The sequence below is a fragment of the Rhyacophila brunnea genome, unplaced genomic scaffold (assembly GCF_057557595.1).
Source record: "Rhyacophila brunnea isolate RB1 unplaced genomic scaffold, BYU_Rbru_1.0 scaffold_15, whole genome shotgun sequence".
Classification (NCBI taxonomy): Eukaryota; Metazoa; Arthropoda; class Insecta; order Trichoptera; family Rhyacophilidae; genus Rhyacophila; species Rhyacophila brunnea.
In genome coordinates, this window is record NW_028232806.1 from 6,239,544 (window position 1) to 6,267,467 (window position 27,924).

Consider the following 27,924-nt stretch of genomic DNA (forward strand, 5'->3'; position numbering starts at 1 on the left):
AGGCTTATGATATGAATGCATAGAGATTATAAGTGTATGGCGAATAAATCTCAGAGCGCAGCGGCATAGGTATAATTTTGGCCTTTAATATTATTATAGAAACTCCATTTGCATAAAAAATCAATAGCTTTGGTACTATACACTTGGACAGCGATATTTAGGTACCAGTGACGTGCGGTCCATAGATGCTGTAGATCATGGCCCCCACAAGGGGGGGGGGGGCTGACAGAGCTCTAGCCTGTTTTTATCATTTAATTACTTTTGGTGTGTTTCCTGTATAATAAAAATGACTATTTATTCAACATGGCGAAATGTCGGATGGTACTTGGCTATCACAAAAGGGGGTCGCGATCAGTGGTTCATAATATGAGTGTCGACAATAATTTTATTATTTAAGCGGATTCATTTATAGATACCAAAAATCGCTAAAAATACACGAAATACGCTTTATTTTACACGGAACCCTGGAGTTCGCAGAATATCATTGAGGAAATACTACTGAAGAACATTACACTGCCCTTAACCTTACGATAGGTTGGGGGGCCCGCTTCAGGATGTGGGGGCCATGCTGTAGATCCTGCGCATCTACAGTCACAATCGATATATTACCATGTAGGTCATAAATACTATGTAGGTATTTATTGTGTAAATGTACGATAAATTTTACTTAAAATTACTTCTAACGGTTCTATTTAGTAATATTAAGTAGTTATTTAAAAAATATATCAAAATTACTAGGCTTCAGCATCATACACTATAAATACTACTTCATCGATTACCTGCCAAGATTTAATTAGTTACAAAACCCTATATAGTAATATATGGAAAATATTTTGTAAAAATACTTATAGATATACTTATAGGTATATTTATCAAGCCAACCCATAAATGTGTGTTTTAAGTTAATATTTTTTTTGTGAATGTGTCAGGAGTTCTTTCTGACACGTACAGATGGTGGAACCAATGTACAAATGTACTGTTCAACATAATATTATCGTCTCTGTTCTGGCAGAAGACACTAATTCTAAAAAATGACATATTGAGTTAGTTATATCAAAATGTTCCTTATTTCAAAATTAACTGTCTGCAAACCTTCTTAATAAATAAACAATCTTTATTTTAAAGTCATCTTTTTTACGATTACTTAATAAACTCACATGACAGACCATTTCAAACATTTTAACAACTTCTAAGTCAAATTACTCAAAACTAGTATTTTCCAGTCAGTGTGTTCTGCCAGAACAGAGACGTTATGATAAATATGTTAACTACCATATTAAATACTGTGAATTGAAATAACTTTGATTAAAATCCTCAAAATATCAATCAAGATCAGCGCTTTAATCCATCCATCCACTGGGCCGTGCAACCCATAGGTCTCGTTTTAAGACCCCGACCGGAGGAATGTTGCCTAAGAACCACGCCCCCCATCGGAATACAAAAAATAACACAATAATAATATCAAAACTTATTCATAATGAGGTGAGATCAGAAATATGGTCGGTTTAATTGTTTAATAATCTAAATCAATAATCTGAAAAATCTTAAGTTTAAATGGAAATAAACTAGGTACCTACTTCAAAATATTGTGAATTTAATATTAAATTAATAAAGTATCTAAGTACCTACCTATAAGTTTTGAAATTTTATTAAGGTATATTTTTTCCGCAGACGTATATAAATCTCAAAATATTAAAATCAACACGTTATAAGAATAGGTCAAAGACAACCGCAAATTTACAATCATCACTCTTAATGTAATATACCTAGATTGAGATAATTTTCCACTCGTTGTATACAAAGCAATATGAGGACACCTGTAAATGCCGTAAAGACATAGACGTAGATTAGCAACAATGACCATTATTTCAATGTATGTATTAATTTTACATCCACGTAATTTTGTAATACCTACGTCTACGATTGTGCCCATAGTAGAGAAGTTAGGCACAAGATTGAGGGCTGAGAAGGGTAGGGTGAAGAGAGAAGAACAGTAGCGCTGTTAAAATCCGACATAAATAGTTCACATTAAACTTTGTTAGTCGTACGTATTTATTTGTATTGAACTAAGACTACAATTATTTAAAGATGGTGTTGATTATTTAAACCCTGCCCAACCAAACCATAATACTCGTAGTTTTGGTATACTTTGGGCGAGATTTGTTCACACTTTTTCATTCATACTATTATTCGTTTTCGTTGGATTAAGAATAATATTACAAATATTGTAGGTTCATTTTAACTGCATAATGTAAGATAGATAGAGAGAGTAGTTTTTGACTATTATCCACTATAACTTGGTTTTCGCAGGGTTTAATTGAATTTTAAAAACTAACCAATAATATTTATAAATTGTAGTCTTAGTTCAATAAAAACAAATACGTATGACTAACAAAGTTGAACGTGCACTTTTTATGGCAGATTTCAACAGGCTACCTCCACCGTTTGCCAATGACATCTAAAATATGATCTTGGCGTTATACGAAAGAAAAATACTCGGTTTTTTTGACTGTATTTCTGCCAGCACAGTGTATGAATGAATGGCAGATGATCATTGAGGATTACGGATCTATCCAAGTCAGTGCAAGTCGTGACCCTCAACAGTTAAGAATAATTACAAGAAAGAAGAAAATGCCGTTACATTGTTGATGATGTCTATATATTCCAGTGGCGAAGGGTGTAGGTAGGCTGTTAAGATCCGCCATAAATAGTGCGCATTGTTAGTCATACGTATTTGTTTTTATTGAACTAAGTGTACAATTTAAAGATGGTGTTGATTTATTTTTAAAAATCAATTAAACCCTGCCTAAAGCAAACCATAATAGTTTTGATATATGTACTTTGGACAATACGATAAAATTTTGCACACTTTTTCATTCACACTTATTTGTTTTCGTTGGACACAATCACTGCTAACCTTTTAATTACCACATTTAAATAACACGTTAATTATATCTATTGGTAAACGACTCCAAACGCGCAAGTCGCGTTGTTAGCACTAAATGAGTTAACAATATTATTACAAATATTGTTGGTTCATTTTTTTTTAAATTCATTAAGCCCTGCCCAACCCAAACTATAACCCAAAGTTATGTATGATTTAATTGCATACATTTAGATATTTTATAGATAGACGAGTATTTTTTTACTATTATCTATTATGGCTTGGTTTTCGCAAGGTTTAATTTAATTTTAAAAACTAACCAACACCATCTGTAAATTGTAGTCTTCGTTCAATAAAAACAAATACGTATGACTAACAAAGTTTAATGTGTACTATTCATGGCGGATCTTAATAGTCTACCTCCACCCTTCGATACTGATATATTCTGTCTTGAAATGGAAACGAAGGTTTACGTGCACCAATAATTAAAATAATATTAATTAAAATATTCCGTTACTTTTGCGGTGGTCCTCTGTGCCGCGTCCGTCTTCGAAAAAAATCCAATTTTATCGCATTTTGAGTATCTAACTCTTCAGCCTCTCCGTTTTGGGAGGATAGCGCGTCTTTTCTACCCCGCCCATGGTTTCGGTGCCGGTCGTCCTCAGGCGAAACGTCTCGCGAGCGCGATGCCACGACGACGGCGGACGCCCTGGCCCCTCGGTGCCTCGCCTGATCAGTAGCCTCCACTCTCAGCTAGACCATGTTATTAGCGCGGCGATAACTATAATTTTATTCCATCTAGAGATCTGAATTTGTGATTTTTCGGTAATATATTAACGGGTCAAGTATGACTAATAAACACGACAGGTATCTTTTCTGTGTATATTAGGTACCTGTTCGCAGACTTAGTTAATTGCTCGTTAATAGTGGCGAATTGAAATATCTGAAGGTATCAAAATATTTGTGTTTCTTGTGAGCTGTGAATTTGGGCGAGAGTACACATGCTCTTAATGAAGCGCTTATGAGAAATAAAGACACATGAGCTAAAAACCAAAATATAGTTGTAATATAGTCAATGGTTTTGTTGACTCGCCAAACCTACTCGAAAGGGTGGGTTTCACAGAACAGATAATAAATAGAATACCAATAGGCTATATTCAATACGCCACATGGTGAAGCAGGCTTTTGAATGTGTGAGTGTCCTACGAAAATGAAGCACGCATTGTGCACGTGCAATAGTGTGTGTAATACACCGACATTAAATGAGCGTAAATGCATAAACCGAGAGCAGTTTTCAGTATTCGACGTTAAACGTATTCTAGACACATATGTAAGTTTAACCCGGATTCATCCTTACTCGAGTCGGTTACCTGTTATCGCCTTACCGGCTTACCCGTTGTGTATTTCAGTTCCCATTATTTCTGAGTTCCCTGGTGGGTTTCCATTGTCCATCAAGATTTACGCGAAACCAAACTTTGTACCATATCAGTCGTAGCGGTTCTAATTATGCACAAAACTCTTTTATTTGGCGCTCTTGTTTAAATTATAATATGTAGATATTTCTCCGCCGTTGATCCTTTTAATAATTCACCTGTTTCATTCAAACGTGCTATCTCCAAAATTTTGTATAAATAGACTTTTTTTTTAATATATAATTTAATTATTTATTATTTTTCCTCATTTTTTTCATGTAATTTTCTTATGTAATTTCTTTATATTTATGTTATTCTTACTCTCTATCTCGTTAGGCTTAACTATATTATAATGTATACATGGAAACTTTGCTGGTTGCAATAACCTTTCATTATTATATTTTAAATTTTTGTAATCAAAATGTAACCGTTTGTTTCCTTAATAAATAAAATAAGAAATAAAGAAAAATAGTTTGTGAATTGAAAAACCAATGACATTAATATGGACGAAGCATCTGGAAAAATAAATGACACTCACTTTTTTGTCAGGCCTGCCGAATGGCATAATCTGTTCTAACACCATTACAATAAAGGTGATATTGCTATAAATTCCCGATGCTTTTTGTCGGGTCTGCCGAATGGCATAATTCATATTTTAATATCAATATCTCTCCCTTAAATGAACATTGACACTAGAAACACTGTTCTAACGCCATTACAATAAAGGTGATATTGCTATAAATTTCCGATGCGTGATATCGCATAATGGAAATTGCATGACGTCTACCTATACATGTGCGAATGTCGCTATGTGCGAATTTACTTGCTAGCTACTGTACTGAGTGCGTTGTCCATTAATAATGTCATTGTGAAAAACAAATTGGTACCAACACGTTATCTTATGTGATTTTTATTCGGTTAAAACTCAGTGACTTATAGTATCTATAGTACACTCGAGTGTTGTCAACTGTAATTATTCAGAAAAATATGCCAAATAGGGAAATAAAATATGCTAGATGTATTAAAGCGATACCTTTACCCACCGGATGCACCTAGCGTAAAAATACGAAGCTTGCAATTTGAGACATTTTTTTAAAAAAACATCGCTTTTTATATATATAGATAAATGTGTACAACTTGAAATCTTTTTCATTTATATCAAATCGAGCTTCAATATTGGGATCTTACCTATATAAGAATACCAATAGAAATAATTGGTTTAAAAAGCTGTACATTATAATTTAAATGTTATAAAGTACCTAGTTATATAAAATTTTGTCTTATTACATTTCTTTTTGTAAATGAGATATATTTTTTTTTGACCATGTCCGATCCTAATAGGATCATATGGGCCTCCACAGAGTAGAGGTTTGTATTAACAGAATTTGTTTTTTACGAGAAATGGATGTTAGCCACTTGCTCAATCTATTAGGTCCATACCCTGACTCACACACAAATTGAAAAACAGTATGTGTACTTGCCAGACCCAGGATTCGAACCTGAGACCCACGGCGTGATAGTCCAACGCTCAAGCCGCGCGGCCACCGTGGGTGGCTTTTTTACAAATCATTAATAATTTATTTGGTAATTGAATTTTAAAAACTAACAAACACAATCTATACATTGTAGTCTTTGTTCAATGAAAACAGATAAGTATTGCTGACAAAGTTTAGTATGCACTATCGAATCTTAATAGCCTACCTCCACCCCTCGCCACTGCTATTTTAATTGTCTTGTAAATTACAGATTGCAAAAAATGCGATGACACGCCTTACCACTCACTATATGGAAGGATCGGGGAATTTAGATTGCAACAAAAATGATGCTTGTGCAAACATTAGTGTTCTCGATATTTCTATACGGAGTCGAGTCATAGACCCTGAAGGCAAGGGAACGGGAGGCAATTGATGCCTTTGAGATATGGATGATGGAGCACAGGACGAACCAGTCAATCATCCAGAAACTAAAGATAAAGGAACGGCTCTCGACAATATGTCTAAGAAGAATTCTGCAGTTTTTTGGACATATTGTCAGGCGCGGACCGGACAACTGGAGAGACTGGTAGTTTTGGGTGGCCTCCAGGGAAAGCGAAGCAGAAAAAGAGCATCTGCGCACTGGGGCGACCAACTGAAAGAGCTGACTGGGGGCACCATCCATTCTGCCCTGAGAGAAGCGGAAGATCGAGAAGGATTGAAAGTCTTGGTCGCTCAAAGGATGGCGAAATTCAAATGTGGGCACGATCCTCAGCCATGAGTGCACGACCAAGAAGTAAATTACAGATTTCGAACTCAGCTGTGGAAAAAAAATAAGATTCTTTTCCAAGACTTGGCTACGAATTTTCTTGAAGAATCTAAGAATAAATTTGTAAGTAATTTACAAAATATTATTATACAAGCATTCCGTGACTAAAATTAATTGGGAAACGTTTGCTTATATAAAGCCTGGCTATTTCTTCATATTTCTTTATAAAAAAGAGGTCCCTATTTTCCGTATAGTTTCCCCATTCGCACGGTCACAATTTCCTGTGACTCTGATAAGAATTTTTTTTATTATGAATAATATTATTATTATTGTTGAGTCTTTTGTTATTATTATTATTTTAACCTTGTTGGCCGCCGCCCTCGACCACAAATCCACACCGCCCACACGCGCAACATTATGGATGGAAAGATAATATATCAGAATATCTGGTACACCGCAATCCCTGCGAGGAGTAACTAACTCTTGCCATTTGGAAGTATATTTCCAGTAAATACTCGTACTTAAACATTACGTCGCCTGACAACTGTAATGGGACATCTAAAAACATAGTGCTTATTGAGATATTGAGGTTTAAATAAATTCATTATTTTAAATTCTTAGTCAAATTAAAACTTGTTAATCATCTCATATATTTATAAAGGAAATATTTAAAGAAAATCTGAAGGAATACGACCATATATTTCGTCAGTAACATATTTTTATTAAATTGTTTAAGTGCTATTATAGTAAGACATGTATGTCACCCCAGTTTGACATTTATTTAATATAGTAGGATTTTTTTATTCAAAGCTTAATTACGTTTGCAGTAGGCCGTATCACAGATAACCGTGAGCAATCGTACTAAAAAGAGATGACCGTATGGCATTGAGATCAAAAATGACACGTTGTTCCTGGAGTATTTCAGAAAGTAATGTTCCAATTTCCATTCCATTCATTTTCCATTCAATAAGAACATTAATTTGATATTTGATAGGTACGATAAGGCACCTACTTGCTAACATATTAAGGTACGATGTACCTATTTTATTCGGCCTTTCCCTTATATTCTAGTGAATATTATTACGTATTTTTAAGTGCTTTATTTAGACGTTAATTTGATCTCAATGCTATACGTCCGTCGGATTCCGATAAAACTCCTCACGATGAACTGTGATACGACCTACTGCAAGCGTATAATTTTCCGGATATCTTCCCTTAGTCCCCTCTTCTCGGTCTATTTATTCGCTGCTAAGTATTTAATGACTTCGTTTTAGGGCATCCCAGTGATTAGTGTGTCCTCGATACCACTGTATGACTGCATTATGTTGTTCACCGGTCGTCCAGTCGCCGAGCGATATGTCTGGCCAATTATCATTATTTCATCTGCCAGGTGACCTTTATCACACTGCGTTCTCTTGTCTGCCTCCAGACCTGTCAGAATCGCAGGACTTCTAACTAAAACCACCACTGCTATGGACGCCTGCTTAAAATATCGCGGAAACGCAAGATAAAAAATTACATGTTATTGCTGAGAGGAACATGAACTGTTCTGTTTATTATCTACATAAGTATATTTATTTTACCATGTTCGATCCGAATACATCATATTATGGTTCTCCACAGCGTGGAGGTTGAATTAACGTTTTTATTTTACGATAAATGTATATTAGATATTTGTTCAAACTATTAGGTCCAACCACACACTGATAAAAATTACATGTGAATTATGCCAGACCCGGAACTCGAACCCGAGACCCATGACATTATATTATGCCAACACGTTACCGCTCGGCCATCAAACGCAACGTAAAATGAAAAAAAAAACCGAAAAAATATAATAGGTACATCTGATGCTTGATAAAAACACCATAAACCAAAATTGGTAGGTATATTCCTAATAATTACTTAAAACACATAATTTAATGTATTGATTTAATTTGTGTTTACGTTATTATTTGGTATTCTCCATTATTATCTCCATTATTTGGTTTTAAAACAATGATCTTCATAATAGAATTAACAAAAAAATGTATCAAAATCAATAATTAATAATGATCTTACATATACAATTTTACTTTTACTGACTTAACAGCATTGAAGTGATTTAGTGGTAGTAGTTTTCCATTGCACAATTGCACCATTACACCAGCGATGGCCGCGTGGCTTAAGCATCGGCCTATAGCGTCGTGGGTCCCAGGCTCGAATCCCGGGTCTGGCAACTACACATATTCTTTTTCAATTTGTGTATGAGTCAGAGTATGGACCCAATGGGTTGAGCAAGTGGCTGTCATCCATTTCTCGTAAAAACAAAATCTTTTAAGTAAAACAAACCTATTAGGATCGGACATGGTCGAAAAAAAAATTGTTCATTGTGCAAGACACGGATTTCTGATACCAAGGGCTGCAGGTTCGATTTCCAGCGAGGTCATATTACATATAGGTATATATGTATGTGATTTTTTCAAGCTTGTGATGTGTTTCACTACTGAAATCGGTACCCATACCTATGGCTTCTTGTAACGTTAAAAATTAATTAATTAGATGCGTAGATAGTAATTATTTACGTCGAGCATCTTTAAGTGTTGCATTGCGAGTGTTTTAAAGTTTACTTTTGGGATATGTTAAGTATGCCTTCTTTAAAATTGTAGGCATGGCGCGAGTGCCCCGGGCGGAGGGGCGTTGACGCAAACGAGAACTCAAACGCGAGAGGGACCGCAAGGGGGGCTGGGTGCGCTGCGGAAAAGGGGACTATGGATACGTGAGCACCTTCCCATGAGAATGAAAATATTATTTCAAATAATATAAAATGTGTTTAAATTTTTTCAGTATTAGTCTTGGCCTAGCAAAACAACGTCTATATCCCGGGGTAGCTGCACATCCAAATTAGGTTTGCATACCTACTACCATTCCCAACCCTTATTTCATTCCAGAAGTACTGACAGTTTAATATACGGACAGTCAATTCCAAAGGGATGAACAGTACGTATAATATTATTGACAGACTAATGTGACTATAAAATTATCTGTATTGGCATTTTCTACTACTCCCAACTGCCGTGCTCTCAGGGTTGCGGATTACAACCACCAAAAACTAAAAATCTTCTATCTAAACTATTGCCATTCTTAAAGGATTTTGGCTTACGACCTTGAGCAATAAAGAACGACGCTGACGAAAAGATGACAAAAGAAATTATTAAATTATATATCCACCACAATCAAAATTATACAATACCTACCTATATTTTGATACCTAATACTTATACATAAGTTTCAAACTAAAACAAAATAAACTACTATTAAGTATACTCTATGGATGACCTCTAAAACATAGCACCTTTTTGACAATTCAGACGGTTAACTTATTGGGTTCTTGTCGGTTTACGTCACAGGAAGCCAGCGGCAAACAAATTTTGAAAATAGCCGATAGGTAGGTATACTGTATAGTACCCCTGTGTATAGAATAGATGCGCAGACCCCAGAAGTAGATGATAATTTTATTACCTAAGTATATATTCTTGTAAACGGGTGTGGTATTAATAGGTCTTATAAGTTTGGAGACATATAAGTTGAATCAATATATGATTTGTTCATCGTTTTAATATTTTTCGAAGTTTAAAATTGCTCTCCTGAGCACGGAAATATCATATTTTGCCATCTTACCACCAACGTTCCCTCTATTTTACCACGTTTTATTAGCTCGTATTCTTGTTTGTCCGGTACAGATTTTTTCTTGTTCGTCCAAGATTCGTATTGGACGATTGAAGATTTTTAACTAACTTCCCGACTAGCTAGACATTTGAAACTTTTAGAATATATCACACCACGACGACAATGCATTCTTTCAATACTTTTAGCCAGTTTTAAACAGAATTGAATTCATTTTCAGTTAATTCTGTTTTGTATGGAAAGTTATTATTGTTGGTTGCTAAGGGGGTTCTAACAACTAAATTATTAATATACACATGCGTTACTATGGTAATCAATATGAAATGTCAAAATGACATTTCAGTATTCTATAATATTTATTCAATATTTCTATCAAGTGCAATAAAAAGTTTTTATTAATACATAGAGTTGTCAAGTTTATATGATTCAACAGAAAATTTAAAAAACGTCGTATACCTATAAAAAGTTCTTTTATCTTGTAATTATTTTTCTATTGTGTGTGCGGATCATCAACGCATCTGAGCAGTGGCGTAAATAGGGTTGGTAAAACCCGGTGCTGTAAATTAACACCCCCCCCCCCCCCACAAACACACTTAAGGTACATGTGTTACGTGGTACAGGGTTGTGCATGTGATGGTTTCGTGCACAGAACAGATAATAAATAGAATACCGATAGGCTATATTCAATACGCCGCATCTTGATGCAGGATTTTTAATGTGTGAGTGTCCTACAAAATTACAACAACAAATTATCCACGTACAATAGTGTGTGTAATACACCAACATTAAATGAGCGTAAATGCATAAACCGAGAGCAGTTTTCAGTATTCGACGTAAAACGTATTCTTGACACGTGTGTAAGTATAACCCGGATTCTTTCTTAATTGAGTCGGTTACCTGCTATCGCCTTACCCGTTATGTATTTCAGTTCCCTGGTTTCGTGCATTCGAGCAGAACTAAAATCTGGCAGAGGAAACTTTATTTTACAATATTTTTGTGCGAAGACTGCGCGGGAGATAGTGCAGGATCCCATAGACTTGTCGTATACATAATATGCGGAACGCATTCTGACAATTGGAATAGGTTCTAGGGGTCACCAAGATATATAATGTCGATGTTGCCAGGCGATATTAGTGGTCAATTTTTTTTTATTGAGGTTTTAATTTTTTTTCTTATAACCCACCAAAAATTGTTCTGAGTTCTTCAATAAAACCAATACGGGATCAGGGATTGATTGAAAATGCAATAATTGTACCATGCCATCGGCATGGTCGTAGAACGGTCCGTCCCGTTTAAAAAAATAAAAATAGCGGGTAGTGAAATGTGTTCAAAATTATCGATTCTTAGGACCCTTCTTGGCTTAAATTATTTTATTTAGTAGCATTTTTGTATATAATCACCTAAATTGGTTTCTTTACTATATCTATGCATATGACATTCGTTTTAGTGTTATGGTTAATCCAGAAATAGTGTAGGTTGCATATATAGGTAGGTGAATAAATGAAATAACGATAACCACTAAGTACCTACACATTTATTAAAAAAAAGAAACAACAAGTCAAGTGTTCAAACTCCTTTAAGTATCATGATCACAGTTTTTACAAACACTACTTACACATTTGCACAATGATATACATGTCAAAGCCGATTTCTTATAACTACGTGATAATGTACGGCAGTTAGAATTACATTTGCATGGTTTAATTAAATAATTTGGTAGAGGTTCATTCGTCATTTGTCTTGTATACGAATTATTTTCTCGTAACTCATAGTCAAGTTGTAGGACATCAAGAGGCTCAAATAGTGGAACATATGAGCTTTCCCGTAAATAAACTTATGCTGAAGGCTTTAAACAGTGTAAATACAATGAATCATATGTGCCTATCACTCTTGACAAATTTAAACTAAATTCAATATTTTGGGAAATAAATTTATGCCGAAGCTCATTCGCTATTAGTTTTTGTTTATATAATAAGTAAGTGCAAACTTTTTCCAGGTCTTGAAACTGCTGTGGTCTCCAATAAACCATTTCCTAAAGCTGAAAGTGCATCCTGAACAAAACTCGTTGACGAGATGGTTAAAGCTTGTTTCTTTGTACATATGCAGTCACTAGTGGTGTCGCAGCCGGTTAAACAATGTAATGCTGGTATAATATTACAAATATTTCCACCAAGAGGTTCAGCTGCCAATTGGCATTCTAAAACATGGAATTTCTTCTGAGATCCCTCAAACCATAATCCATGGCAACCAATCGTTGCAAGTTTATTCCAGAAATGAATGCCTAAAATTAAAACATCTGTATCGGGACTGTGATAATCTCAAAATTTTGCATTTTTACAGCATGAAATATATGACAGAACATTCTAGACTCCAGAGTCTGCTTCTAAATGATTTTGATTTTAAATCAATGGCGTCAGTGAAAATTGATCCCTGCAATTTAAACCATTTTGTGGGGTCGTCAAATCCACCACAATGTACAGCTCACTTTTTCCGTTGATTTTTGCAAATGTGGGAGCATTTTTGCAAATACATTTAACAAGCTGTAATTTATTTTGAGGGCTCACAAAAAAATCTTTGCAATTAATCCACCACATACCTACTACATACACTAAGGGACAATCTCCAAGGCTTAGATATTATAAGCATTTACACTGTTTAAGGGCTGCAGCACAAGTTTATTTATGGAAAAGCTCATCTGATCCACTATTGAGCCTTCCTACAACTTCTAACAATTATGAGAAAATAATTTGTATCCAAGACAAATGACGAATGAACCTCTGCCAAATTATTTGGTTAAACCATGCAAATGTAATTCTGACTGCCGTACATTATCACGTAGTTATAAGAAATCGGCTTTGACACGAATATCATTGTGCAAATGTGTAAGTATTGTTTGTAAAAACTGTGATCATGATACCTAAAGCAGTTTGAACACTTGACTTCTTGTTTCTTTTTTTTAATAAATGTGTAGGTACTTAGTGTGGTTAGTGGTTATCGTTATTTCATTTATTCACCTACCTATATATGCAACCTACACTGTTTCTGGATTAACCATAATACTAAAAATAATGTCATATGCATAAATATAGTAAAGAAACCAATTTAGGTGATTATATACAAAAATGCTACTAAATAATATAATTTAAGCCAAGAAGGGTCCTAAGAATCGATAATTTTGAACACATTTCACTACCCGCTATTTTTATTTTTTCAAACGGGACGGACCGTTCTACGACCATGCCGATGGCATGGTATAATTATTGCATTTTCAATCAATTCCTGATCCCGTCTTGGTTTTATTGAAGAACTCAGAACAATTTTTGGTGGGTTATAAGAAAAAAAATTAAAACCTCAATAAAAAAAAATTGACCACTAATATCGCCTGGCAACATCGACATTATATATCTTGGTGACCCCTAAAACCTATTCCAATTGTCAGAATGCGTTCCGCATATTATGTATACGAAAAGTCTATGGGATCCTGCACTAAGATGAAAATATTTGTGCAGACACATTATAGGCTACATTGCTTACCGCAGATATCTGGGTGTTTCAAAACTTTGGCTAGTATTACTATAAGCCACTTTACGTAGGTAGGAAAATACAACTAGCGATGTTAAATAATGATAAGAACCGCGTAAGTAATTTATTTTTAAAATATGACAGCATAAAGCGTCATGTAATAAACAAATACACCATATATATCTACAGATACGCCGTGTCCATATTATATTGACAGTTGAAAAATTTCAAAAAATACCCCTTGGGCCTATCGCGCGGGAGAAAAAAAGCCTCGTAATTCATAAATCAATGATAAGGTACGACCATCAGTTCGGATATAATTGCTGGCTTCCAAACCGTGCACCGGATAAATGCCGTGCTCTCTACAAAGTGTGGACCCCTTGCCGCGTGAATAATTCTTAATTAAGGTACTGATTTGGGACGGCTTCCGAAAAGGATTGTGAAAAAATATTACCACATGTACATATATGATGATAATAACCGCCTAAGATTCGATACTGATGTGTACTATTTATTATATATGTACTGTATTTTTTTATATTATATCGATGTAAAAAGTATGTGTTTTAAAGACGTATTAAACCGATGGACCGCAAATTGTATAGATGATTAGAAAAATCACATAATAAAACTTATTATTAGATATAGATAGCTGGAAGATAGTCAAAAGCGTGTTCGGAAACTTGTACGTATGCAGTTCGCCGTATCACAGTGAAATGTTGTATCGGAAATATATGTCCGTATATTAAAGACCGTCCAACATCTTTGGATTGTATAGTACTGACATAAAATGTCTAAATAAAACGCGGTTCTTTTACACTTTACAGGAAGCCAGCAGCAAACAAATCAGTGGTTAACTTTCAAAACTGGACATGTCCATATATGACGAAAATGAGTTATTACCGGAATATCATTCTATAATCTCATACACACTTTGTTGACTTTCAAAAATAGCCACAAAACACCAATTTCATATTGAAAAGAGGTTTCAAAAAGTAGGTTGACATTCAAATAGGGACATGTCCAACGTTGATGACATCACTTATTTCATTATTTTCATCATTATTTCATTACAACTTTACAACTTATTTCCACTGCATAATATATTCTATCGAAGAATTGTTATTAACGTTAATAATGTGCGGATTATGTATTTGAAATATTTTTTTATCTTTATCATTGTGACAAATCTAGTTACAGAAAAGTCCATTTATCTCTGAGGAGTAAATAGTGGACATGTCCAGTTTTGAAAAATAACCACTGAAATGTTGAAAATAGCCGATATACTGGATTATTTGTTAGGTTAGGTTAGGTTTTCATTCTTGAATTCATGAATTTTGCCAAAATCAGTTTTGAAAATTGAATTAATGTTCATATTGAATCTAATAAAATTGGAGACCGCATACTTAGACTTAGACCGTATTGTTCAAGTATAGGTTAGTTAAGGTTAGGTGAGGCTATGTTTTCATTCTTTAATTCATGAATTTAGCCAATGTTGGCTATGATAAATATCGGCTGGCTTCCTGTAAACAGTGTAAACCGACTTGTACCTAAAATACTTTTACTTAGGTAACTGTTTGTTTCCAATAATAAAATTTAAATCTTTTTAATCAATCGATACTTACAATAAAAAAGAAAAATAAATAGTTTTTAATTTTTAAGTACATTTTTTTGTAAATAAATATCTCTAGTCGTCCTTTCCTGTATGTCGCTGCTCTACATTGGGGGAGAGTGCTAACTTCTTCTCTTAAAACATGGCTTATCGGAAGCTTCCCGTTCATGACAAGATGCAAAAATTAACATCTATCAAAATTGACCACACGACATGGCCAAAGTATACCAACTCTCGAACATTCTAGTTTTTATGTATATTATTATTTCCTTTGCCCTTTTAAAGCTCGACATTCGTAAAGCGTCAATTACATTGAGCTTCTTTACGAGCTGCTTGTTGGCGAAAGCGGGCAATTCAGCTACTGCGATTTGATGATTACACACAAAACTTTCTATTCGCTGAGAAGCCACAAGCCAGCGACTATTTTGACAGAACGTAGTTCGTTTTTTTTACCGGGAGGTTACTACTGCGCTCTACTGCGCAGACGCAGTAGGCCCACACGCAGGCGTAGCGTGGAAAGTTGACCGGCTTTCAACTTTTCTCGGTAGAGTGTTTACAACCTGCTTATTAGCTTGTTAGATGATTACACTGGGCGACTTTACAGGCAGATTGTAAATTCGCAAATAAACAGCTCGTAAAGAAGCTCAATGTAATTGACGGCTGACGCTTAACATTGTCTTTGCACCTGGTGAAAAGCGGATATCCATTCATCATACACCCATATTACAAAACTTTATCAACATCGATTTCGAATCAAAGTTAATTTAAGCTGTTCACTAAATAATTACAAGATAAAAAGATTTTTTATATACAACGTTTTTAAAATTTCTGTTGAATCATATAAACTTGACTTGACTAGCTTAAATGATCAAAAAAAATTGTACTTGATAGAAATAATACTGAAATGTCATATTGATTTCCATAGTAACGCACGTATATATTAATAATTTAGTTGCTAGGACCCCAGACCCCTAGCAACCAATAATGGTGTCGTAATAACTTTTCATACAAAACAGAATTAACTGAAAATGAATTCAATTCTACTTAAAGATGACTGAAAGTATTAAAAAAATGCATTGGCATCGTATTCTAATATATTCTAAAATTTTCAAAATGTAGCTAGGTAGTCGGGAAGTTAGTTAAAAAATCGATTGCAAGATTTGTACCGGACAAAGAACCACCGGACAAACAAGAATACGAGCTAAGAAAAACGTTGTAAAAAATGCAGTCATCCAAATACTGTATGAATTTTAAATACAATATTTTTATTTTATTATTTTAAAATCATTCAACCATAATATTGGCAAGCCCCTTATTTGAACACCAATGTATTGCCTACTACAATCTCTAAATTTAATTCATTTTTTTTCAAGCTATACATAATGATTAGTTATGCCATAAATTATCAATGCTGTTTTTTTAACAGCTAGTTTTTTGTGGTAATATTTTACATTATATTATTTTGAGATTCTAAAAAAAATTTGCTTCCAAGCGATGTTTCATCGGGAGATTGATACTGGAGATATTTCACTACTGTTGCCTGCCATTGTCCGCATCTCAATGGGACATGGCTTCCTCGATCTTTTATTAATTTTTATTCAGCATTTAAATTAACGAGACGAATAATAAAATTGTTTTCCTTTATTATTTTCAAACTTTCGAGATGGATGTTAGCCACTTGCTCAACTTATTAGAATTAGGTCCATACTCTGACTCCAAACACAACTTGAAAAACAGTAAGAGAATTTTGGCCAGACTCAGGATTCGAACTTGGTACTCACGATATTATAAGCAGACGCATTAGCTACTTGGGCATCGTGGGCGTTAACTTAAGCGCCGCATTTTATACTCACAACCTGAATATATCGAACAAATAATAGGGTATCAAGAAATTTTCCATAATTTGCGTTATTTATTGGAATAAGTATATTTTTAAGAATGTCATCTTCGGTGAAAATATGCGACAATAAAAGTAACCCCTTGAGGAAACTACAAATATTTTTAGGTTTAGTTTTTTTGTGAAAAATATAAAACTCTTTCAAACTTTCGACCAAACAATCTCGAATAATAAGTTCATGGTTTGCCTTTTATAATGGTAACAGTAAATAATATCATAAAATCGTTTCTGTTCTGGCAGAACACACTAACTGGAGAATACTAGTTTTGAGTAATTTGACTTTGAAGTTGTTAAAATGTTTGAAATGGTCTATCATTGACACCCACGGTGGCCGCGCGGCTTAAACGTTGGACTATCACGCCGTAGGTCTCAGGTTTGAATCCTGGGTTCGGCAAGTACACATATTGTTACAATTGTACACAATTTGTGTGTGAGTCAGGGTATGGACCTAAAAAACAAAATCTGTTAATACAAACCTCTACCCTGTGGAGGCCCGTATGATCCTTATTAGGATCGGACATGGTCGAAAAAAAAAATCATGTGAGTTTATTAAGTAATCGTAAAAAGGATGACTTTAAAATAAAGACTGTTTATTTATTAAGAAGGTTTCCAGACGGTAAAGTTTGAAATGAGGAACATTTTGGCATAACTAACTCAATATGTCATTTTTTCGAATTAGTGTCTTCTGCCAGAACAGTGACGAAATAATATTCATTCAATAATATATTCCCAATTTATAAATAATCATTCTCAGATAAAAGCCATCTCAAAAATTACCCCCCACGTTTACTAAAATATATTTATATAGTTGAATAAACTAAGGTGGCAGTTTCAATATGTCTAATACTAATTCGATTTTGAAAAGTCGTGTGTCGATAATTCCGGACACGCTTCATACAAAGTAATCGCGACCAATTACATTTTCATTTGGTTACACAATACTATTAAAGAGAAAGACATAATATAGGGGACGTTGTAGGGTAGATTTAGGGGTGTAAAATTTATTACATCTACGTATACTAACTGTAATACTTTTATTGTTGTCATCATCAGTCGGGGTTGATCCACTGCTAGATGAAGACCTTCCGAAACTACATTATTTTCCACGTACCTATATTCGCTGAACAAAATCAGTTCGTCGACTCAGCCGATTTTAAGGCGTCTCTGAGTTCATTTAGTGCTCAGTGGGTAGGTAGGTACTACTGTATAATTGCATTTGTCTAGTGGTTATCCAGATACCGACTAACATGTCATACCCATTGTCATTTGATCAGCTTGATGACCACTACGTGCGTTCTTGGGTCCATATATTCAATTATTCGTTTTTAAAATTCTTTAAATATGATCTAGGTAGGTACTTATTTAACTAATTCCGTGTACTTCCATGTAGATATATCGGTACTTTATAACTTTTGCATTTTTGTTCTTTGCATTGTTTCTTATACTACTTATAAGATATATACCTAGGTACCAGTGGTGAAGAGTGGGGGTAGACTGTTGAGATCTGACATAAACAGTGTACATGTACCTACACTAAACTTTGTCAATCAAACTTAGGTATTTGTTTTCGTTGAACTAAGACAACAATGTGTAGGTAGATAGTGTTTGTTAGTTTTTTAAATTCAATTAAACTCTGCCTAATCCAATCAATACTAGATAATAGTAAAAAAATATTTGTTTACCTACAAAAACCATACATAATTTTAGATAATTTATAGACATATTCAACGAAAACAAATAAGTATGACTGAAAAAGTATACTCATAGGTACTATTTTTGGCAGATCGCCAATAGTAAATATACCCAAACTATTATGTTTTGGTTTAGGCAAGTTTTAATTGAATTTTAAAAATTAACCAGCACCATCTACAATCTACATAATTATTGTATTATTAGTTCAATTGAAACAAACAAATATGACCGACAACTTTTAATGTGCACTATTTATGTCGAATCTTAGCAGCCTACCTCCACACCTCGCCACTGATATATAGGTACCTTCTCGCTACTTACGTTGTGAAATTTTTGAATTTGTGATTTGTAAATTTTACTTCTTTAATTTAAATCAATTTGAATTCGATTAACTTATTCTATCTTATACAATGTAAACTTTATCGATGGAAATCTGCGTAGTTTTTCTTAACCTTTTGGTTGGTAGGTATATATTTCAACAACGTCGGGCTCATCTCATTTTACTAACAATTAAATGTATTCAATTTTACACTAGGTACTTCATTGATCTCTAACAATGTAACTTAGCTCTTTATCGTAATATCATTCAATTAGATACACATTGTAGATTTGCAATGTGCTCTTATATAGTTGAGGTTAACATTGACACAGCAGGGGTTTTTAATCTTTGGTCGCGTGTCTCAAATGAGTTCCAGCTGAATTAACACAAACTGTGTTTGTTCACTTCTTTATTATCACAACTAGGTATATTATGTTCTACTGGGGGGTTGATAATTTTATATAATCAGCTTTTGATTATAGTGTTATAAAAGGGACCTTGATTTAGTCTCTATTGAATTGCTATATACTTAAATAGTGGGTAAGTAACTACACAGTTTAAATTTTAAAACAGAATAATTTATCAATTAAACGTGTGACTGTTGTAACATCTATCGACAAGAAATTTTACTTACGTTAGCAATATAATTTCTACTAATATAACATTGTAACGTTAGTCGCATTTCAACAATCAAACAATCAAACAATACATATCAATCAAAATCAGTGCTGTGTAATTAATTAATTCTGACTTCACATTTTAAAATTTAAATGTAGTCCATAAAACAACTACAAAATGGCGACTCACGTAAGATGGACACTACAAATTGGTGATCATGACGTGATGGATACTACATGACCAAAATATATTTAAATATTAAGGAACGTATTGTATTGGGTCAATGAAAAATGGGACCAGTCACAAAAATAATAAATAAATAAAAAAATCTAAGAGACAAACGCAAAATTGGTATTGGTATTATCCTCGCTTACTCTAACAAAATACGTATTATGGTGACTTTACCTGTATATTTTGTATATAATACTTGCAATACCTTGTAGTAGTACTAATTGGTACATTCATTAGACCATGTTCAATCCTAATAAGATCATAATATGGGCCTCCACAGCGTAGATGTTTGTAGCAACAGATTTTTGTTTTTACGAGAAATGGATGTTAGCCACTTGCTCAACCTATTAGATCTATATTCTGAATCCAAACACAAATTTAAAAACAATATGTATATTTGCCAGACTCAGGATTCTAACTTGGTACCGACTCATAACATCATAAGCCGACGCGTAAGCTGTGGTAATCGTGGGCGTAATTTCTAAATATTATGTTGAAATGTTTATTAATATTTTAGTGTTAATTAAATTATTATCCATCTCTTATATTTTATAAATAGGTAGGTGAAATACCTATTTGAGTATGTAAGTATATAAAAGTAGTTTTTAATCCAATTAATTAACGTTAATTTTCATTGCAGTGTATTTTCATGGTAAATAATATTGTTTATTTCTCAGATGCGCTCAACATTGTTACCGTGCTATATAATTTTCCAATCATACTTAATTAACGACAGAGTATATGAGTTGAATGCTTATTGTAAGTTCGTCCACTATTTTTTATTCTCAGACGGTTTCCAAGTATCCAAGTCAAAAAAATATTTGATTAAGTAGGTGTGTAAAAAAAATGATGGTTATACATAATATAGTTCTACTTCTTCTCGTGCCACAATCGGGGTGATCTTTGTTTTATCCATTATCGTCTGTTATCCGGAATAGTTCGGTTCTATGCACAGAACAGATAATAAATAGAATACCGATAGGCAATATTCAATACGCCGGATGGTGAAGCAGGCTTTTGAATGTGTGAGTGTCCTACGAAAATGAAGCACGCATTATGCACGTGCAATAGTGTGTGTAATACACCAATATTAAATGAGCGTAAATGCATAAACCGAGAGCAGTTTTTAGTATTCAACGTAAAACGTATTCTTAACACGTGTGTAAGTTTAACCTGGGTCCTTCCTTACTCGAGTCGGTTACCTGCTTCGCCTTACCCGTTGTGTATTTCAGTTCCCATTATTTCTGAGTTCCCTGGTTCTATGCTACAAACTGTGGCAGCTTCCTCTGTTACGTTTACGGTTGATTTTTTCTTGTTGGTATAATGAGTTCGTTCGTGTCGTTATCCTATTCCAGAGAGCAGCATTGTTTATAGTTCTTTTAATAGGTAGTGCTGTTTTCGCGCTTCTTCATCGCCATGTTCCTGCGGAGACTAGAGTGACGTGACACGATCCTGAGACCTTCGCCAATTCTGCACAATCGAATTTACAGAAATAACTGGAATGAATGAAAAAGGTCTACTTGCTTTGTCGGGCTGGAACAAAGGGCGACACCGCTTAGGGGTGGTTCAAGTGATTGTTCTATTTGACGATATAACAATTAATGCAAACCAATCAATAATATCTTGTTTTATTTAACTTATATATAAAAAAAAACATAATACCGTTTTAACAGTATCTTATCGGTATTTAAAACTAAACGAGTGGAAAAATAAATAAAGGTAAACATATAAATACTAAATCAAATAAGTGTATACTGTCAAAAACCGATATGTTTACATCTTTTCAAAATCTATTCTATGTGTAATTTTACACATTACGTAATGATTATTTATTTTTTAAGCCCGTCAAAAGTATACGAAATGTAAATTAATATCAATTTATGTGTGCTTGTATTTCACTTATGTACTTATATATTTATTGCAATATATTAAATGAGCTCATCATTCTAATTTGAAAATATAATACCTTGAAAAAATCAACTAATAAATTTTAAAACCAACCATTTTCACAGATAAAAAAATCGGGTACCGTTCGGTTATACGGAATACAGCGGAAAACGCATTTTGAAAATAGCCGATAAACTGGAGTATTTGTTAGGATAACCTAACCTAACCCAACCTAACCTAACCTAAACCAACCCAAGCTAACAAATAATCCAGTTTATCGGTTATTTTCAAAATGCGTTTTCCGCTGTATTCCGTATAACCGAACAGTACCAAAAATCGTTTACTACAAAAATATTGAATTTAAAATATATGTACATATCGGTTTTTGAAAATTAATAACTTTTTAAAAAATAATCCATTCGTCGGTGAAATAATAAATATACATAGTTACAAGAAATTTTTTGATTAATTAAAATATAACATAATGTGTACATATATAATACGTCTTCATTTGATAATTAATAGGGCCAGTATCATCGGTTTAATAAGACATTTTCAACTAATGGTGGAACGAATATCATTTCAAGGGACAAAACCAATCATCGTCCTTATTAATATTAGTATTGAAGTGATTTTTTTTTGTGATTTTGCCGAGGCTTTGAATTTGATATTAATTAAAACAGTGTCTTTACACAGATACTTCATTATATATTTTAAGTGATTGAAGTCGTGAATTAAATATATTTAGGTTATATTATATGTGTAAGTTACCTTTCTTAGTTACGAAATGACAAAACAAAATTATGAAACAATCATAGTATCAAATAATATGTATGTAAAAATAAAATAATAATAATTTATTAAAAAATAAAATATTAATGTTTTATTAAAAAATAATCATTAAATATATGAAGGTTTAATGTGAACCACCCTCGATGTCGTTGGTCAACTTTTTGCTTGACAATTATCGCTAAATAACTTTATCTGAGTCGCGGATGGGTCGCTGTCTTTTTAAAGCCACACAAACTGTTAAATGCATTACCACTCATTTCATGAAACTTATTTCACTTTGATCAGAGTCAGATCGAGGCTTTAAAAGCCCATCGCAAAAAACTTTATTTTTCACTGCCATTACCAATTGGGATCTGATTTTCTTTATGTATCAATATATTCCATTTACGTGAGACTGAATTTAGATGGACTTTTTTTATAATTTCTCTTAATAGGATCTGTTTAATTTTTTGTTAGATATTTCTATTATATGTCACTCGTGATTTAAAAATAAACAAGTATGATTTTTTAATTAGGTACTATTACCATAATTTAATTACCATGATTTTCTAGCCTTTATTACAACGTTCGACGAACAACAACATGTCGTAAATCATAAATTACAAATTGTACAGGAAGCACAAAAAACTGTATACATCGTAATGTGCTATGAAACTGTAAATAGTTTCTTCCATGTAATTGACATAATTCAATATAAATAAACAAACATCTCAATTCCTCCAAAATATTGCAGTTTTGTCGATCGATATAATGGTTTTCTTCTTTTTGCCGCTCTATACAACAATAAGAGGCCTTCCGTGCCGCTCTAGCGCCTGGCTCTGGCCCTGTCCAAGGCTACAATCAACCGTCAAAGAAATACAAACATACGAGAGAGGCCTACGCGAGAACCGAACCCAGTTTTTACGCAACGCAGTGTCGGACGCAATGCCTTTTAGCCAGCACCGCCGCGGACGCAACTATGAGGGGACATTGTTAAACATTTACTCTACTTTATGGCATACAGGGGTTTTAAAAAGAATATTCCAACAACACTGAATGTATTCTCTCAGAATAATTACTTTACACAGTCCATGGTCTAACTCTAACATATTCTACATTTTTTTTTTTAAATCGTAATGGATTGGTATGTTAAACGTATAGGGAAACGTGTCCGGAAACTTATACGTATGCAGTTCGCCGTATCACACATCACCGTGAAATGTTGAATCGGAAATATATGGTATTATATTAAAGACCGTCTAACCTCTTTGGGTCGTATAGTACTGACATAAAATGCATGTCTAAATAAAACACGGACACACTTTTTTTACACTTTACAGGAAGCCACCAGCAAATAAATTTTGAAAATAGCCAATATACTGGACTATTTGTTAGGTTAGGTTTTCATTCTTAAATTCATGAATTTTGCCGAAATCAGCTATGAAAATTGAATTAATGTTCATATTCAATCTAATAAAATTGGAGACCGTATAATATATTGTCATCACTTTCCGATAAGAAATCTCACGGCGAACTGTGCCACGGTAAAATGTTTTACGTACAGTTTATCAGAAGCATCCCTCACGTGCTTTCTTCCTCGCTTTCCACTAAAACTGTTTACAAGTAACGGATTACGCGTCGTCTTAAGTTTATGGCACTAGTATAAAAAAAGCTTCTATGAGGATATCACTGAGAACCATTGTAGGGCGCACCCGAGACAACATGGTGAAGTGGGGGTTTTCCGATGACCAAACCTGCAAATGCGGTGAAATACAAAGCATGGAACATCTATTTTCATGCAAGTAAGCTTTATCATACTTATAAATAAACTTTGTAAGGATTTATCCAGTAAGCTGAAATTTTCACGAGATCCTACAAGCCGAGGAAAATTGTGTTGCCTTCGCCAACTTCTGGAGCGACACATTGTAGCTATTGAAGACCCGACACAACGAAGAATAAGTGAGAATATTTAAAAAAAACAATGCAGAGTTTAGCCTTATCTTGGATTTGTATTTAAAGAAACACATAGAAATTCGTCTCGACTGCAATACGTCGAATGATGTGATTTTGTTGTCATTCATAAAACTTAATAACACGTAACTTCATGTAGGTACCTACTGCCACACAATATAATGCCTGCGGGATCTTGCGTAATATAGCTTTGCCATTGAGTTTAGAACCCTACAGCATGAATAAGAGTTGGAAAAACGAAAAGGTGAGGAGACATCGCATCTATTCTATACACAAGACTGCTATTGGCTGCTATCGGTGGTTATCGAGGGTATTTTATCAAATTTTCTAATTTGGTTTTATAATTGTTGCTATAAGTTAGCCGTCTAAGCAGTCAAAACTGTCTATCTCGCTCTTAAAGTTGGCACAGCCAATAGAGGTGCTGTTAAAACATAGCACTTATTGTAACAATTACAACTACCTTATTGTAAAAATTGTAATACTTCAATTCAAAAATATGAAAAACTACCCTCGATAGCCGCCGATAACGGCCGATAGCAGTCTTGTGTATAGAACAGGTGCGATGGAGTGTCCAGATGATTTTTTAGTGGTTCTATTAATACATACATACGTATATTAATAATATGTATATAGCATCGTATTATGTCGCACAAACCTTTAATTTATTATAATATTATCATGATAATGTGCTCAGTACATTTTTAGTCACCCGGTGGTAGTAATAATTATTTCCTATCGGTATCAACTTTGCGAAGTAAGAAGGTAATCAATATCGGGGTAGGTATTTCAAAAAAGGCGTCCATTTCAACATTTTAAGCCGTGGGAAATGAATGTCATTTTTTTAAACATATCAACAGTTAAACTCCAAAACAGTAAAGGAAAATTTATGTCCAAAGCACAGTAGTCACAATTCGAATTAAATAAAATAAATAAGACATAGATAAATTCTGGAAAACTGTATCGTCTTTTTCATAATCAAAGATAAACTTTGTCACAACATAAATTTTAATTTTGGTTGCGGGATATTATTTAATATATTTATACCATAATAAGATTAAGGATATAGAGCCTCTACGTTTACACAACAGTGATGGAAAATAGATATATAAACAGTATGGCCAACACTTGATCTTGGTTTCCCAGCTGAATCTATTGTATACCTACAGTAATTTGCAGACAATTTTTCTACAGTAGAAATAACTAATGTATCTGGTCTAAATTTAATGTGATAAACAATTGACTTTTGGTTATGTCAATTTAATTTTCGGCTTCCCCGAACTATTGAGAATGATCCAGTTTTGTGTTCATAAATACATAAAATATAATAATAATAATAATAAAATATAATAAATATATTTTTTACCCTTTTCACGCTGCGTTTTATATTCTGTGATTTCTTCAATACCAAAGATTCATTCTCTATTGAATATTGGCATGTTCAATATCTCCGTCAGTACTTTTTTATATCCTACTTACATCAGGGCACGAAATGGAACGGAACGCACCGGAGCGCCGTTCCGGCTCGTGAAATTTGTAAAATTATCGCTCCGTCTCGTGGAAAAAATATGTTGACCGTCCGTGGTAGATAGGTCATAGAATAGAAAATGTGACACACTTATTTTTATAAAATACACATACGATTTGAATATACTACTATGTAAATATCTTCAGAAAATTTGTCGAGCGCTCCGGTTCGTAAACTTTTCCATTTCGAGCGCTGACTTACATAGTATTATTTTAATAATGTAATGCTATGTAGGTACCTACTTTGTTTTACTGTTTTATTTTATATAATTTCTTTCTTCGATGAATCAGTTAGCAATAGGTATAATATATTATATTGATGTATTTTTATAGGCGGGAATTATTTTATCCTAACATAACAAAAAAAAAATTTTTTTAATGTAAATCTCGCATGATTGGGTATCAGTACATAATAATATAATAATATGTAAACGTTTTATAAAATCTCTATAAGTAGGTGTCATGAATAATCAAAATAATTTGCTTATTCACTAATCTACCCTTTCAAATACAAGCTCCATCACACCTAATATTATAATACCAGTGTTTTAAATATGTACATACCGAGTAATATTTAACAGTATTTTTCCTGGCCCACACGGCGACCCTCATGGTGCAGTGCGAAAGGCACTGGGCTCTCACCCGAGGACCCTGGGTTCGATTTCCAGTAAGGTCACAATATAATATGTAGCCTAAGCCCTACAGAACGTAGTTGTGTGGTTTTCTCAAAACCTGGTTATACCTATATGTGATAGTTTTGCTACTAAGTATTACTGCACTACTGTTTCACTACACTACAGTCATTTGGCCTCACAGCATGGTGTATTAAAAATAATCTATACATTATTAGGTACATAGGTATTTATTTTATAATGGTTCAGTTATATTATAGTACCTGAGTGTTGATGTGTAGATTGTCAAAAATTTTAACCTAATAAGGCCACTTTTTATTTGGTTATTTACTAAATCGTCAAGTCAAGTAAACCGGATGAGTATTTTCAGTAAGTAACAATAGGTATCTACTAGTGATACATATAAAAAAGATAATAATATGAATGTCACTCACCATCCTTTGGAGGACTCGCACAATGTGGCGCGTAGGATCCTAAGTGATACCCCGGGTACACATTCTGATGCACTGGAGGGAATGCGTATCCAAGAGCTGCTCTAGGACTCGGAAACCCTCCCCCGTCGGGCTGCCCACCGAACTGGTGGTGCGTTTGGTAACTACCCTTAAAAGCGCCATACTGCTGCTGGTGCTGCTGCTGTTGCTGGAGGTCAACGAACGCAGACTTTGGCGGCGCGGGCGGCGGGGGAGGGGGCTCCTGTAGATGGGAGTCCATTTCGGGAGTCCTAGGGGGTCCACCCTCGGCCCCGAAGGGATCCGCGTAGCTCAACGTCGCTTGGCCGTGTGAAGCCACCTTTGAATATGTTTGGGACTCTTTATGGTTAACTATTTTTGGGGTCCTTTCGCACCCCGTTTTATATTTCGGAGATCAATTTATAAAAATATATCTACTTCACAATTTTCTTTAATCACCAATACAAAATTCGTCAATATTGTCTTAATTTTATATATTTTTGGCTGTTACGTAGATATTTCAATATTTTTTAATGTCATATCATTATTATTTTTCTACTATTTTGAAAATTACTAATTCTTTTGTCATTCTTTTA

General features: G+C 33.9%; 1 protein-coding gene across 1 annotated transcript in view; it reads right to left on the bottom strand.

Moving 5' to 3' along the window:
• The window catches only part of LOC147074843 (uncharacterized), a 181,267-nt gene extending 153,573 nt beyond the window's left edge, over positions 1–27,694 (bottom strand). The window contains exon 1 of the mRNA XM_085942683.1: positions 27,314–27,694. Coding sequence (XP_085798809.1) covers positions 27,314–27,590 — 277 coding nt within the window. The 5' untranslated portion in view covers positions 27,591–27,694. The remainder of the gene's footprint in view (positions 1–27,313) is intronic.
• Between the last annotated feature and the right edge of the window lie 230 nt (positions 27,695–27,924).